General features: G+C 41.6%; 1 protein-coding gene across 3 annotated transcripts in view; it reads left to right on the top strand.

The window, feature by feature from the left end:
* Positions 1-16,497, top strand: part of flt3 (fms related receptor tyrosine kinase 3) — a 127,091-nt gene that overhangs the window by 88,890 nt on the left and 21,704 nt on the right. For all 3 annotated transcript variants that reach the window (XM_069891522.1, XM_069891521.1, XM_069891520.1), the window contains exons 16-21: positions 6,320-6,424; positions 6,634-6,744; positions 6,831-6,984; positions 10,771-10,907; positions 12,778-12,899; positions 12,984-13,106. In XM_069891522.1, coding sequence (XP_069747623.1) covers positions 6,320-6,424; positions 6,634-6,744; positions 6,831-6,984; positions 10,771-10,907; positions 12,778-12,899; positions 12,984-13,106 — 752 coding nt within the window. The remainder of the gene's footprint in view (positions 1-6,319; positions 6,425-6,633; positions 6,745-6,830; positions 6,985-10,770; positions 10,908-12,777; positions 12,900-12,983; positions 13,107-16,497) is intronic.

Here is a 16,497-nt window from a genome sequence, read left to right as displayed (position 1 = left end):
TGCTTTTTCCGCATCTAGGGAGGCTGTAATACTTGAATTTTGTTCTGATTTAGCCATGTGTATTATATTAAATAATATTCCTTGACTATTTGAGGAATGCCTTACTTTAACAAATCCTGCTTGATCCATATGTATCAGTTATGGCAAGTATTGTCTTAACCTATTAGCCAATGATTTTGCTAGTATCTTATAATCAGCATTTAACAGGGATATTGGGCTTTATGACGAATTTTTAGTGGTCCCTATTCTTTTTGGTAAAACTGTAATAATCACAGTTGAGAATGATTCTGGCAGGGTCTGTGTTTCCACAGCTTGGTCCAGGGCATCCATTAATAAGGTCATTCATATTTCTTTGAATTGTCTATAAAACTCAGATGGAAATCCATCATCTCCCAGTGATTTATTAATCTATAGGGTGCCCAAGGTCTCTTTAATTTCTTGTGAAGGTAGTACTTCATTCTATCCTTTCTTTCTCTTCTAGTTTTGGAAGTTTGACATTCAACAAAAATTCTCTCATTTCATTCTTATCCCCTCATAATTCTGATTTGTCTAATTTCATGTAATATTGTCTAAAATTTTGTTAATTTCTTTTTGCTTATATACTAGAGTGTCTGTCTCTGTTTTTATAGCATTTATCATTCTTGATGACTCTTCTTTTTTAATCTTACAAGGTAAAACATTGTGTGCTCATTCACCTAACTCATATTATTGTTGTTTAGATTTTAATATAGCTCTTTTCTGTTCTATATGTTTGTATTGTATCTTACCTTTTTATTCTCCAGTAGTCTGTATTATTTTTGTAGTCCTGCCTTTGATTCTTTTCTAATTCTATAATATCTTTCTCCAAACTGTTTACTTCTGCCATATATTCTCTCTTAATATTCTTTGTATAGGATATAATTTGTCCTATCAAATATGCTTTGAGTGTGACTCTACTTTTTAACTGACCAGACATTAAAAATAAATCAATCCTTGAATGTGAGTCATGCACCCTTGAGTAAAAGGAGCATCCATATATCAATAAGATTTAGATCCTTCATATACAAAATTGTGGTTTTTGCCACTTTCACCCTCATTACTATTCTTGCAGATTTATTTAGTATTGGGTCCAAGCAAACATTAAAATCTCCTCTAACCAATATATTTTGTCTTCCCTCTGATATTTTAAGAAGATATCATTCATAAAGGCTTCATTGTCATAATTTGGGGTATAAATATTCATAAATGTCCAAGCTTCTCCATAAATTTTACAGTGTGCCATTACATACCTTCAGGCTTGGTCAAATGATGTATCTTCTATTAATATTTGGTGTACTTTTATTCATTAGAATCGCCATCCCTTTTCCCTTTGAACTATTATTTGACCTATCCATCCTCTTTTAAATTTATCATGTTCTAATTTGGTAAGATGCGTTTCCTGCAGAAGGATTATATCCGCTTTTAATTTCTTTAAGTATCCCAAGACCCTTTTCCTCTTCACTTCTCCATTTATCCTGTTAATATTAAGACTAATAAACTTTAGTGTTTTATCCATACCATTTTTTAAACCGATATTGTGTAACAATAAAATCTTTAAAATTTTTAAAATTCTGTCATAACATTTCCCTTTCAAGAGACATTTCCAACACGTACTTTCCCCTTTAAGAAACACGCACCTCCCTAGCTCTGTCAGTGACACTTCCCTAGCTCTGTCAGTGACAGTGACAGTCTGGGGCACCTGAAGGCATTTTTCAGCGGTAGTTGTGTGGATGCATGGCATGGAGTTTGGCATGAGATCCATTGGGCTGAGGTAAGATGCCATGGCCCTGGTGCATCGTGGGTGGCCATAAGTGAGTAGGGTGCGGGATGATCGATAATGGTCTCCAGAACCCCTGAGGGTGCCAGGTCCCCAACAGAGTCTGTACATAGGTATATTGGGGGTTGGCGTGGAGGAGCTGGACCCTCTCGACCAGTGAGTCAGACTTATGACTCCTTACATGTTTCCAGAGTAGGACCAGCCCTGGGGATGTCAGCCAGGTCGGCAGTCTGGTTCCTGAAGCAGACTTTGTAGGGAAGGAAAACATTCTTTCATGTGGAGTGGCATAGAAGTGATCTGATGGAGTGGAGTGCCTCAGGGAGGACATTTTGCCAGTGGGAGACTGGAAAGTCTCTAGACTGCAGGGCTGGGAGGATGGCCTTCCAGACGGTGGCGTTCTCCCTTTCCGCCTGCCCGTTCCCTCGGGGGTTGTAACTGGTGGTTCTGCTCGAGGCAATGCCTCTGGCCAGCAGGTACTGGTGCAGCTCATCACTCATAAAGGAGCTCCCCTAGTCACTATGGATATAGCAGGGGAACCCAGCCAGGGTGAAGAGACTGCATAGGGCCTTGATGACTGTGGCAGCTGTCATGTCTGGGCAGGAGATGGAGAATGGGAAACATGAGTACTCATCGACGACGTTGAGGAAGTAAACGAGGTCAGAGGAGGGGAGGAGTCCTTTGAAATCGATGCTCAGGTGATCAATGAGTGGGTGGACTTTTACCAGCTGGGCTTTGTCTGGTCGATAGAAATGTTGTTTCCTCTCTGCACTGACCAGGCAGTTTCTGGTCATAGACCTGATCTCCTGGATAGAGTAAGGCAGGTTACGGGCTTTGGTAAAGTGGAAGCACCTGGTAACTCCAGGGTGGCAGAGATCACTGTGGAGAGTTTGCAATCAGTCTATTTGTGTGCTGGCACACGTTCTGTGGGATAAAGATCTGGGGGCTCATTGAGTTTCCCAAGCTGGTACAAGATATCATAATTGTAGGTGGACATTTCAATTTTCCACCTCAATATCTTGGTTTTGATTTTACCTCGCTGCTGGTTGTTGAACACGGAAGCCACCACCCGTTGGTCGGTCAGCGAAGTAAATCATTTGCTGGTTTGGGAGTGTCTCCAGTGCTGTACCGTCTCGACAATAGCTTGGGCCTCTTTCTCGACAGAGGGGTATTGAATTTCAGGGGTCTGAAGGGTGCGGGGAAAGAAGGTGACGGGTCGTTCTATCTGGTTAAGTGTGGCAGCCAGAACGATATATCGCTTTCCACCCGGAACAAGATTAATTCATCCACAGCATGCATTGTAGCTTTGCCATCATCTGCCTTGATTCAGCACAGGCTCTGGGGCCAAGGGAAAGGAGGCAGATTTAATAAGGGGTGCGCATTGTTCACATAATTTGGGACCCATTGGGCATAATAGGAAAAAAAGCCACGGCACCTTTTTGGGCTTTGAGGCTGTAGGGAAGGAGGAGTTCCAAAAGCAGGCACATGCAGTCGGGTTCGGGGCTGATGACTTCGTTCTCCATGATGCAGGCAAGGATGGCAAAGGCAGGTTGTGTCCAGATACAGGAATGTGGCCTGTACCTCATACTGGTCTACCATTTGGCCCATCTCCTGCTGGTAGACCAAGACCCCAATGGTGATGCCAAAGGGAATCCTCAGGAAGTGGTAAAGGCAGCCATCCACCTTGAAACCAATGTATGGTGGTCCTCCGGGTGTCCGGGGAACTGGTAGTATGATGAATTTAGGTCAATAGTCAGGGTCACTATGCAGTAGCTGCAAACATCAGCCATATGGAACTTCGAGGCCAAGGAGACTTTGTGACTCACTGGCTTAACTGTAAGAGAGTAGTGCTACACTGTGTCTGGGTGAATGAAGCAATCGAACAGACAGCTCATCACGTGGCCATTTACCTGGATGTCCATCATCAATCTGGGGAACTGGTGAGGACTAATTGCCTGTAGCTGCGGTGGAAAGTTTGTATGTTCGATTGCAAGATGGCAGCATCCAAGATGGTGTCCCCCACGGCTCACATGCAGCGCTGCTGGGTCTCAAGATGGCAGTGTCCAAAATGGCAGCCCCCACATTTTGCATGTGGTGCTGCTGGGTCTAGAAGATGGTGGCATCAATGATGGTGGATCCCACAGTCCACACACAGCGCTGCTGGGATGAAGTGACTTGGACTTGCAAACTTTCACCAAGTGCTCTTTCTTTCTGCAGTTGGAGCAGACTGTGTCTTTCACCAGGCAACGTTTCCTTGAGTGTTTGCTCAGGCCATAGAAGAAGCACTTTAGGTGCTCATGGAGTGCAAGCAACTAAGGCCTGGTCATTGGCGGGACATGGCGATAGTGATGTTAAGTGTTCTTAGAGTACAGAAGCCGTGATCGGATCATTAGCGGTGCGTGGCGGTGGTGGCACGTCCCAAGATGGTGGCACCCGGGACAACCATGAGGCGGCTGTGTTGTTGGCTGAGTAGGCTTCTTCAACCCTGATCATTGAGTATACCAGGGGCCCGATCTGAGAGTATAGTACCTGCAGCTTGTCGTTCTCTGATCAGACAATGGTAGATGATGCCTGCAAGAGTGTTTCAAAGCAACGCAGCCAGAGTTCGAAGTTGGTGGAGGCTTCAGGTGATTGTGGGTCGATTTCCAACTTCTCTGGCTTCAGGATCTGCTCCATTGTCAAAACCTATTGCAAACAAAATTGATGCACCGTCAATAACTCCAAAAGACTAGAAGTTATGTAAAACTGATAGGCTTTTATTCACATTAGAATGGAGTCATGTTCATGATGGTCAACTGTGTTGAACTGGGGAGGGGGCTGTGGAACCGTCACCTTTATTCAGGAGTCTGTGGGAGGAGCCACAGGTACAGTCAGCCAATGGGTGAGTCCAGACAGAAATATACAAACAATGGTTTACCACAAAAGATATGGACATAAAGTGAGTAAATAAGACAAGCTGCCCAACTCCAAAGCAACCTTTATTTATATAATATCTTTAAGGAAACACATCTATTTCTAGGGATTTTGCTGAAAACATATTAAAAGGAACAAATTACATTAAAAATGTTAGTTATTAGAAAACAAATCTTATATTAAAAATATAATTCCATTGTAGTTGTACTCCTGCTGTTCGAGGTACAAGACTAACAGCATAAACTTTAGAACTTTAGAACTTCCTCAGCAATATTGATGGAGATTGTATGCATGAGTTTGCATGATAAAAGTCATATTTTATTCATCATTTGAGAATTGTGTTTCTCAAAGGGGGAAGAACAATACATTTTAGCATTAGTTCATTAAAAAATACTGAAATGCTGACTATACTTAGCAAAACGGGCAGCATCTCAGGAGAGGGCAACAGTTAACACTTCTAGTGATTTGTGCATTATGATTGAGGGGAACCCTTGATAAAGGAAATGGGATGACATTTCAGAAGCATTGATATGGTCTTGCATACATTTCCATCTGCTCAGCTTCTTGTGCCCTATTCCATTCTCTGACTCTCTGTCTCTGTCTTATCTGTTCTGGCGTCAAGACCCTCTTCTGGTGTTTTCTTTCATATCATGGGACCAGGAGAAAGCAGTCAATGAGGAGAGGGGAGTGAGGCAAAGGTTTAAGAGTGGACCGACAGCATGTGGCAGCTAGGATCGAGGTGCAGATTGGGAAATTACGTTGAAGATTAAGGCTTGCTAGGGTGGGATTGATTTTGGAAGTGATGGGGTAAAAATTAAGGTAAGTACTTTGTTTATCTAATTGAGCACTGTGTGTTGTGAAGACCATGTCCTGGTTGTGGTCAATGATGAGCAACATGGCCCAAAGTTACCTTGCAATACTCCATCATGTATTCTCTTGGTGTGGAAGTTCTGAATGTTACAAAACAACATATAGTATATTTGTAACATGTTCCTGGGGTGACAATAGCACATGCCAGAGGACATGTGCTTGAGGTGAGTGGAGGAAGGTTGAGGGGAGATGTCAGAAGTACATTTTTTACAGAGTGGTATGTGCCTGGAATGCATTGGTGGTGGTAGAGGATGGTACAAATGGAGACATTCGAAAGACTCTTGGGCAGACTCGTGGATGTAGGAAAAATAGAGGGTTAAAAGTATGAGGTGAGGAAAAATTAGATTGTTGTAGAGTAGGTTTACATAAGTCCACACAACATTATAGGCTAAAAGCCACTGTGCTGTAATATTCTATGTGAATAGTTGATGTGTCTCACTCTTTGCAAAAAAAAAAGTTGTATGTCACTGTAAGTTTTATGCAATTCTTGGTAATTATTTATTGAAAATATGTTCTAAGTACTGAAGTTGATTTCATCTATACAGATATGCAACTGCTCAAATAAAATCTGAAAAAGAAAAGAAGTTATGCAATGTTAGTGTTTATTTAACTTGCAAATTCAAGACTACAAATTCAATGTCATTTTTATATGCATAATAATTAATTATGTATTTGATATATAAGTATGTATGAACTGTAATTAAAATTTAGTCCAGCTCTTTGCCAATCGGTTTTGCCCTGCAGGAAATGTACTTGGCTCCGGTGCATTTGGAAAAGTTGTTGAAGCCACAGCATATGGAATTAGTAAAGTAGATGTTCCTGTCAAAGTAGCTGTGAAGATGTTAAAGGGTATGTTCAAGTTATGATACACTTTTCAAAATAAGCATGTATGCCCAAGAACCCATTTAACAAAGCGTAGTGCCAGTTTTCAGAACATTTCAATTTACGTAACTTAATTTATTAAATTCATTAAATGATTCTTTTTAGTTCATATATTTTCATTGACGCTCCCACAGTCACAATGAGCTCATGATTATATTTCATTTTCCATTTAAAAGAAAAATATGAACCTTCTGAAAAAGATGCCTTGATGTCTGAATTGAAAATGATGATTCACATGGGGAGCCATGAAAATATTGTGAACCTTCTAGGAGCTTGCACCCAATCAGGTCAGTAACTGCATCCTAATACTTACACATCCTCATATTTAAATCACACTATTCATTTAACTTACACTTTAATTTGTGCATTTTAGGTCCAGTGTATTTAATTTTTGAATATTGTTGCTATGGAGATCTTCTTAACTACTTAAGAAATAACAGGGAGAAATTTCATAGGACATTGACAGATGTCTTTGCACATAACAACTTCAGCTTCTATCACAATCTTTACAATGATCAACAGTTAAGGTACAATACATTTTTACTGGAATTATATGATCAATATTGTTACTTTCTGCAATCTTATTTCTTTTCCACAATGTTTGTTATCAACACACATTATCACATGAAATAGAAGTCTGAAAATCTGGACTGCTCAGGGATTGGGTTGGACCTGATTTTCTGGATTCTTGGGCAGTACTTTTAAAATTCAAATTTAAGGAGAAATAAATAAGAAATTAACAGGTAAATTTTGAGAATTTGTTCATTAGCAAATAGAGGATGCTCCATTAATGAAAACGAGCAGTTTTAAAGAAAAGTAGAGTAGTCACTTGTTGATACTGTGTATCACACACGCGCACACACACACACACACACACACACACACACACACACACACACACACACACACACACACACACACACACACACACACACACACACACACACACACACACACACACACTTTTCGAAGTTTGAAAGTTCTCGAAAAGTCCAGATTCGCGGGTGGTCAGGATTTCTGGCATCAAGATTTTTGGACTTCTACTGTAATTATAAAATTTTTCTGTCATATTCAATGAGGAATTTAATCGGACCTATAATATTTAACATGTGTAATCAAATTGTTTCAAATTTGTCTTGTTTTGCTATCTATAAATACTCAAATATTTTTGCAATAAGTAGTAAATTCAATTTTAAGTTTTGATCTTTCATGCTATTCAGGCAGAGAGACTGGTGAATGTCAGCGTGCTAATCTTTGGACATAAATTAAGACACATTCTGCTAGTTTATGTGCAAATGAAGATTTTTTTAGTGACAGGATCTTGCCTTTTACTCTCCTTCAACATACACTCCAAAAGAGATGAATTAACCTTTTATCTCATCTTTTTTATGTGGTAACCTACTATGTGCAAATAAGTATTCTTCTACAATGGAACAGTATAGTCCTGAGTGCCCCAATTTCCTCCTGCAGGCCAAAGATGTGCAGGTAGTAAGTTTAATTGGCTATTATAAATTGTCTCCAATATAGGTGAATGGCACAACTTCTTGTAGTCTCTGGGGATTGTCATTGAATGCAGTGTTCCCTGGTCTAGAACGGTCATCACGTACTGCCAAAATTTGTCCCCTTCCGTCTGCTATGGCAGCAATCAGTTCATGGTAATTTTCATCTGTAATTGGTAACAACTGCAAGAGGAGGATGAGTAGAGTTTACATTAGTTGTGCCTCGTGGATAAGTGGGAAGTATAGTCATGAAGCAAAGGTAGAATGTTAATTTGATGTGTGTGTGTGTAGATCACAGGAGAGAAAGAAAGATTTCTTATGTCATTGTGAAAGAGCATTTTTAAAGAATGCCATTATATTGAGGTATTACCATTTCTTTGGCCTTTACAACATTAAGTAATAGACCTCAAATGTAACCTCTGCAATAGTTCTCCAGCTCAGTACTGTACAACTAATTTCCCCCATCATGTGAAAACTGTGCTTTCACAATCATTTTTAATAGGCACTTTCAGGTGGCCAATTGCCCCAAGCCGCATATTTCGGCAATATGCGGCTGTGCAGGAGGTGCTTGCAAGGTGAACTTTGTAACCCTCCTCCAAGAGGGATAATCGCCGCAGCACAGTGGCCTCCCCAGCCATCTGAATGCAGCCACCTAAAAGCGGCTGCATTTGAGATGACAGCCAGCTGGCCAGCGCCTGACAGCTCCTCTCCCAGCTGCCCCTTCCCCGGTGCAGGACGTTGGGGCAGGGGCAGCTAGCTGGGCTGTCAGCATGGGAACTGCGGGGCTGGAGTGGCCGGCAGGGGAGAATGGGGGCTGGAGCGGCCAGCAGGGGAGAACGGGGGCTGGAGCAGCCGGTGGTGGAGAATGGGAGCTGGAGTGGCTGGCAGGGGAGAACAGGAGCTGGAGCAGCCGGCGGGGGAGAATGAGGGCTGGAATGGCTAGCGGGGGAGAACGGGGGGCTGGAGTGGCCGGCGGGGGGAGAACAGGGGCTGGCCGAAACAATGCCAGTACCCGACTCAAGCACTGTACTCACCCGCTGGCCGCTCCAGCCTCCCTCTCCCCTGCCGGCCACTCCAGCCCCCCTCTCCCCCACCGGCCACTCCAGCCCCCCTCTTCCCCGTCGGCTGCTCCAGCCCCATGAATGGGGAGAGAGTGGGGCAGCGGGGTCAATGTGGGGACTGAATTCATGAGTGGGGAGAGAGTGGGGCAGCGAGATCAGTGTGGGGATGTCCTGAATTGACAGCCCAAGGGACAGGAGCCGGAATGCGCTCAGATGCGCATTCTTAGTGGAGAATGCACCTGAAAAAGCCTTTTGAAAGTGTCTCTGATCTGTATAAAGGACAGGCCCTGAGACATAGGAATATAGCTGGAGAAGAACAAGGGGATTAGGAAAATGCAGTGTGACACATAAGAGGAAGGGACAATAGGAGAGTATCAAAAAAAGAGAGAAAGGCTGGTAGATTAGCAGGGACATGAGAGAAAGATGGCAAGAAAAAGGAGAAGAAGGGGTGTGTGTGTGCGTGCGCTTGTGTGCATGTGCAGGTGTGCATATGGATCCTGGGAAAGAGTGAGTACATGGTAATGAAAGGTGTTAGCAGAGCATAAGAATATGGGATGGCAAGAACTCAAAATATCATGCAGCTGCGAGAAATCATCTCACCAAATTTGTGAGATCGTGTTGTTTACAATACTGCCAGCATCAGGAACAACATTGCTTATAATGGAGCCCTCTCTTGCCTCATCCTACCATTGTCAGTCTCAGATAACCCATGAAAAATGTCCATAGACCCTTTGAATATAGGACATCCCCATCTGAAAATAATGGATTCACAAACATTTCTGGGTCCCTCCACACCTGCAGTAGCGAGAAGTGTTAATCTTTTGTATGTCCTTTAATAGGTTTCCTGCTGTGAGAAATTGAGTGGAGGCTCTCAGTAATGGCTAGGGTTTCTAGACAACCATGTGGTTACACAAGAGAGTCTGATGATCCTGATTATTAAACCAAACAACATGATAACTTTCATAAAATGTTGTTGAAATACAAAAAATTCCTTTTCTCTGCTTCTACCCCCAATATTTGCAGAATATCCAGCAGTTACTGCACAGAGGAATCACAACTGATCAATTCTCCAGGAGTATTTCACGAACAGTGATCAGCAAAGCATGACTGCTTTCACCTCTATCAAGGGCCATTAAGGCCAATAGTGTTGTCTCAATAGGCCCTTTAGACTGGCTATAAGTGCAGTGGGAAAACATAAACTTACTTTTCGTAGAGCAGCCCTAAAAGGCTGTTCCTGCAACATATTCATGTTGAGTGGCACCTCAAAGGGCCCTCCGGAGCCAATAGAGGCGGGGCGACTGGTGCTGTAGCACCACCCATCACAATGGCTGTCTTTCCTACCCATAATCTCCCAAGCAGTTGGAGCTGCTCTGTGTTTCCCATGGCCCGGTGAGGTGACGGAGCCCCCAACGGGGCTGTCACAGCCTGCACCAGCTGACCCCTGATGAACCCCACCCTGATGGCCCTGCCGGCTGCCCCTGACCTGATGGCTCCCACCAGTCGCCCCTGCCCTGAAGGGGTCATGGAAACTTCCCTATCCTCTTTAACCAGCTTCTTCTTGTCAATATGAGAAAAAGTTTGAAATAGATATTGTTCAAGATATTCTTATTTTCCAATTTGGTGTTGAATTATTCATTAATTACAAGCAGTAATGAGTATTTGCTTTATTATATGATATTTTCTTTCTAAGAAAATGCTTTCAACTGAAAATTGTATGTGTTATGACACTATCTTTATTTCATATTTTGATTAGGTACAATGGTAGAAATGTTGTGCAAAATGAATCGTATTTACCAACGAACAGAAAGACTGGTGTAGGTATCTTGTCACATACAAGCAATTGTGACTTTTTATTGAGTGAGAATGAACTTACATGCCCAATCAATACAGGTAAGAAGTATTGTATACAGAAAACAAGCATTGAATCTTTGCCATGGTGTGTAAAATAGAGAATAAGAGTGTGTGTGATTCATATCTCAATGGATGCTTATCTAATTATTTTTTTTATGAGAAGATATAATAAAAACATTCTTAAAATCAATGTTTTTTTTTACCTTATAAAAACTGTAGTTCTCAATTCCTAGGTGTCCATGTGTAGCAATATACATACGCTACATAATTGACTACAATTCACTGAAAAGGATTGGCCAGAAATATCTCTGGCCATTTATTTCTGAACTTAAAAGGCTGGAGAATATAGTAACACTTGATACAAATACTTTAGATGTATGGTGAATGATAATTGCACACAATACTCCAAATTTAGCCTCACCAAAGCAAAGAAAGAAAGAAAAAAATGTGTGTAGTTTTGGTCACTACAGGAATGATATCAATCAGATTGAAAGTGCCATAAAGATTTAGAAGGATGTTGTTGGAACTTGAGGAACTAAATAACAGGGAAAGGATAATTAGGTTAGAACTTTATTCCCTGGAGCATAGAAGAATAAGGGGGACATTTGGAAGAGGTGTACAAAATTATGAGTGGTTTAGATAGAGTAAATGCAAGCAGGCTTTTTCCACAGAGGTTAGGTGAGACAAAATACAGGACTTGGGTTAAGGGTGAAAAGGGAACCATTGGCAGAATCACATAGATTCACATAGAGAGTGGTGGGAGTGTGGAATGAGCTGCCAGCTGAAGTGGCTAATGTGGACTCAATTTTAATAAAATTGGTTTAGGTACATGGTTGGGAGGGTTATGGAGGGCTATGTCCAGGTGCAGGTCAATGGGATGAGGCAGAATTATACACCCTGAACACCTGTCCATCCAAGCTTCCATGTATCCTCACCTGGCCACTTGCCTATCAGAGGTTCCGACACCTCCTTACCCTGGCCACCTCCCCACCAGAGCTTCCAACACCCTGGCCACCCACCTGCCCATGGAGCTCCCAACACCCCGACAGCGGATCCTCGCCCCGGCCACCCATTCTCCGGAGCTCCTGATGCTCCGACTGGCCCTGAGCGCCCACCCATCAGAGCTCCCAATGCCACAAATGTGGACTTACTACCTGGTCCTGGTCATCTGATCGACCAATGCCTTGAATGACACAGGTACCACAGTCAAAAATGTGACCTGTGTAAAAGTCGACCCACTTCTCCCCCATTTAACCTGAAATTTTTTTCCAAAAACTCAACTATTACTCAAGTATATCTGGTATCACCTGCAGATGTAATTTTTTTTAATGTAATTAACTAAATCTAGTCTCAATATTAGAGAAAAAGCCAATGATCTCAAACAGCCCAATCCCAATGCTGTAATTTTGTTTGTTCTGCAATACTCATAGTTATGGCAGGGAGGACCACTTAAGGGCACTGTTCCCTCTCAGCTGTGCACGTGCGTGCACACACAAGTTTTGCAACTAGCACAGAAAGGAAGTTAAAGTGCGCACAAAAGGTTAGATACCCAAAGTCATGTAGAAATTAATAATTATACTTATTGAAAATAATCTCTTAACTTAATGTTTCTGTTAACTAGTTAGTTTGAAAAAAAACACATACTTCTACTAAAACATGCCAATACAGGTTTATTAGCCATGAGAGATAGGCTGTGACAAAATTACCTTGAAACAATTTGAAGTTTACATTTGCACAAGTGTTCAGTGCGCACATACTTTTGCCAAAGAGAAAAAAAAATGCATAACATAAGATTCTTGCACACACTGACAACTAAAAATTAGAGAGAACATTTTTTAAGGGTCTCTGTAGATATTCCAATTCCTCACAATTATACCATCAATACAATTTTGCAACTTTTTTTCTATAGTGGATGACTATCAGAATTCTCATAAGTATGAAGATGAAGATCTGCACATCCTTACATTTGATGACCTCCTCAGCTTTTCATACCAAGTTGCCAAAGGGATGGAATTCCTCACTACACAAAATGTAAGTTAAACAGATTTTGGGTCAAGTACTTAAAGTTTGCCAGTCTGCATTACCACAGCAAGTTAATCAGTGATACTCCGATAGTGTATTCACAGGGATCTGGCAGCCAGGAATGTGTTAGTGACACATGGGAAAGTAGCAAAAATATGCGACTTTGGATTGGCAAGGGACATCATGCAAGATTCCAACTATGTCATTAGAGGCAATGTAAGTTAATGTTCATGTCTTTGTTCTCTCACCCATTCTGAATTCCACACACTGAGAGAAATTTTAATATTTGGCAACATTATGTATCAGTCAAGAGAGAACCAATTGCCTACACATCCTCCCACCTTGTTCTATGTTCTCTTCCTATTTTATCTTTTCTGATGCGGAAACTTTTTATACCTATGCTTTTGTGTGTTTTCATCTTTGATTATTTATGGCTACCTTCTGCATAGTCCAACAGCACTTTCAACCAGATCTGATCAGTTTTGATGTAACTTAAATTCACTTTCCCTCTCTTCACAAGTGTTATATTTCTAACATTCCCTTTTATTTTACTCTCCTTCCTTCTTATTCACTCCCCTTCTCTTTTTCTCTCTCACTCGCCTCCTTGACACTCTCTCCCCTCTCCTATCATCCAACTTCCTCAGTTAATTTTCCTCAATGTAGATTACCACTTTATATCAGACTGAAAGCAATTATGTCACCTCGACATAGAATATAGAACACTACAGCACAGTATAGGCCCTTCAGCCCTCAATGTTGTGCCAACCATATATTCCTTAAAAAAATACTAAACCCTCCCTACCCCATAACCCTCTATTTTTTTTTTCCATCCATATGCCTGTCTTAAGAGTCTCTTAAATGTCCCTAATGTTTCAGCCTCCACCACCATCCCTGGCAAGGCATTCCAGGGAACTACAACTCTCTGTTTAGAAAAACTTACCCCTGATGTCTCCCCTAAACTTCCCTCCCTTCACTTTGTACACGTCCTCTCATGTTTTCACTGGCTGTTCACCCTATCCATGCCTCTCATAATCTTGTCCTTCTCATCCTTCTATGCCTTATAAGATTTATTTTCCAATCCAGGTAACATTCTGGTAAATCTTCTCTGCACTCTCTCCATGGTTTCTACATTCTTCCTGTAATGAGGTGACCAGACTGAACACAATACTCCAAGTGTGGCCTCACCAGAGATTTGTAGAGTTGCAAATCTACAAATTGAAATCAATCCCCCATTAATGAAGCTCGACATCCCATAGGCCTTCTTAACTATTCTATCTACCTGTGCAGCGACCTTGAGGGACGTATGGATTTGCACCCCAAGGTTCCTCTGTTCAACGCCACTCACAAATAACTGACCATTAACCCTGTACTCAACCATCTGGTTTGTCCTTCACTTCACCCTTATCTAGATTGAACTCCATCTGCCACTTTTCCACCCAACTCTGCAACCTGTTGTAACTTTCAACAACCTTCAGCCCCATCCACAACTCCTCCAACCTTCGTTTCATCTGCCTCTTCATCCAGGTCATTTATGAAAATTGCAGAGTGCAAGGGTCCCAGAACTGATCCTTATTGTACAGCACTAGTCACTGACCTCCAGGCGGAATATTTTCCTTCCACTATTACTCTCTGCTTTCTAACTGCAAACCAATTTTTTTTATCCACTCTGCCAAAGTTCCATGGATCCCATGCCTCAAGACTTTCTGAACAAGTCTCTCATGGGAAAACTCATCAAGTGCCTTATTAAAATCCATGTAGACCACATCTACTGCCTTACCCTTATCAATTTATTTTGTTACCTTCTCAAAAAACTCACTTATGCTCATGAGGCATGACCTTCCCTTCACAGTCATCCTGAATATCCTTGAGTAGACTGTACTTCTCCAAACGCTCATAGATCCTATCCTTAAGAAACCTCTCCAATAGTTTGCATACCACTGATGTAAGACACACCAATCTATAATTCCCAGGATTCTTCCTATTACTTTTTTAAACAAGTGAACTACTTTTCCCATTCTCCAGTCCTCCAGCACCTCCCCTGTGGCCAAAGAGGACTCAAAGATCATAGCTAGTGGGGGGGGGTGCATGGCCATGCAGAGGATCTGACCAGATGTGCTTTGAATGAGATTTCCATAAAAAGCATTGAAAAAATGGTTTGAAGGCTCAAAAATTAGAATTTCATCATCGAAAATGGATAAAATTAGTACTAAGTGACCAAGGCAACCAAACACAAAAACTGAAGAAGCAACAGCTCAGTCAGAACATCGAGTGGAAGCCCGAAAAGGAGCGGCATTTCAGCCTTGAGACTGGCTGAACCCAGCAGAGCTGGGGGGTCAGCCCAAGATGTAACTGACATCTTGAATAAGATGGAAACTTTATGCACTCGCTTTATGAGCATTGAATCAGCAATAAGAGACATATCATATAACAATTACAGCACAGAAACATACCAGTCCGACCCTTCTAGTCCATGCCAAATACCTTATACCACCTAGTCCCATTGACCCACACCCAGCCCATAATCTTCTATACCTCTCTTATCCAGATACCTATCCAACTTTTCCTTAAATAATAAAATCGAGCCTGCATCTACCACTTTGATCGGAAGCTCATTCCACCCTCCCACCACCCTCTGAGTGAAGAGATTCTCCCTTATGTTTTCCCTAGACTTTTCCCCCTTCAATCTCAATCCATGTCCTCTTGTTTGAATCTCCTCCACTCTCAATGGAGAAAGCCTGTCTACATTTATCTGTCTCCTTCATAATTTTAAATATCTCTATCAAGTCACCCCTCAGTCTTCTACACTCCAGGGAATAAAGTCCCAGCCTGCTCAACTTTTACCTGTAACTCAAACCCTGAAACCCAGACAGCATTTTTGTAAATCTTCTCTGCACTCTCCCTGTTTTGTTGATATCCTTCCTATAATTCAGCAACCAAAACTGCACACAATATTCCAAATTTGGCCTCACTAATTCCTTATACAACTTAAACAGGATATCTCAACTCCAGTATTTAATACTCTGATTTACGAAGGCCAACATAACAAAAGCTTTCTTCACCAGCATATCGGAAATTATTTCGGAAATTAAATATTTAATGATTATTGAAGATTTAACTGAACAAATGGCTCAAGTGTAGGCTGAGCTGGACAAAATAAAAGGTAGGTTAAAGGCTCTAGAAGAAAAACCAAAAACATGGGGCACCAACAGAAAAGGACTGATGGACAAAATTTCAGCAGACATAACAAATGAAAGAACCAATGGACTGAGAGAAGGAATAGAGGGAAAAGACATGGTGAGTTTCTTTGAAACATGGATCCCACAAATGCTGGGACAAAACAAGTTAAATGGAAAGCTGCAAATTGAAAGGACCCTCAGATCCAGAAGAATTGGCGAACAGCGACCACAATCAATCCTAATAAGACTTTTAAGATACCGGGAGCGGGATGTGATCTTGGGTGCAGCATATGAATATTCAAAAAATAACAATGGCCCATTTGTGGTGGACTATTCAAAAGTAATGTTTTTTCCAGACTTTAGCCCTGTTTTTGTCAAACAAAGAAAAGAATTTTACGAGGAAAAGAGATAGCTGCAATCCAAAAACTTAA

Source organism: Narcine bancroftii, chromosome 7, assembly GCF_036971445.1.
Source record: "Narcine bancroftii isolate sNarBan1 chromosome 7, sNarBan1.hap1, whole genome shotgun sequence".
NCBI lineage: Eukaryota > Metazoa > Chordata > Chondrichthyes > Torpediniformes > Narcinidae > Narcine > Narcine bancroftii.
Note: the sequence above shows the minus strand (reverse complement) of the source record. Positions and strands in the feature narration are given on the sequence as shown.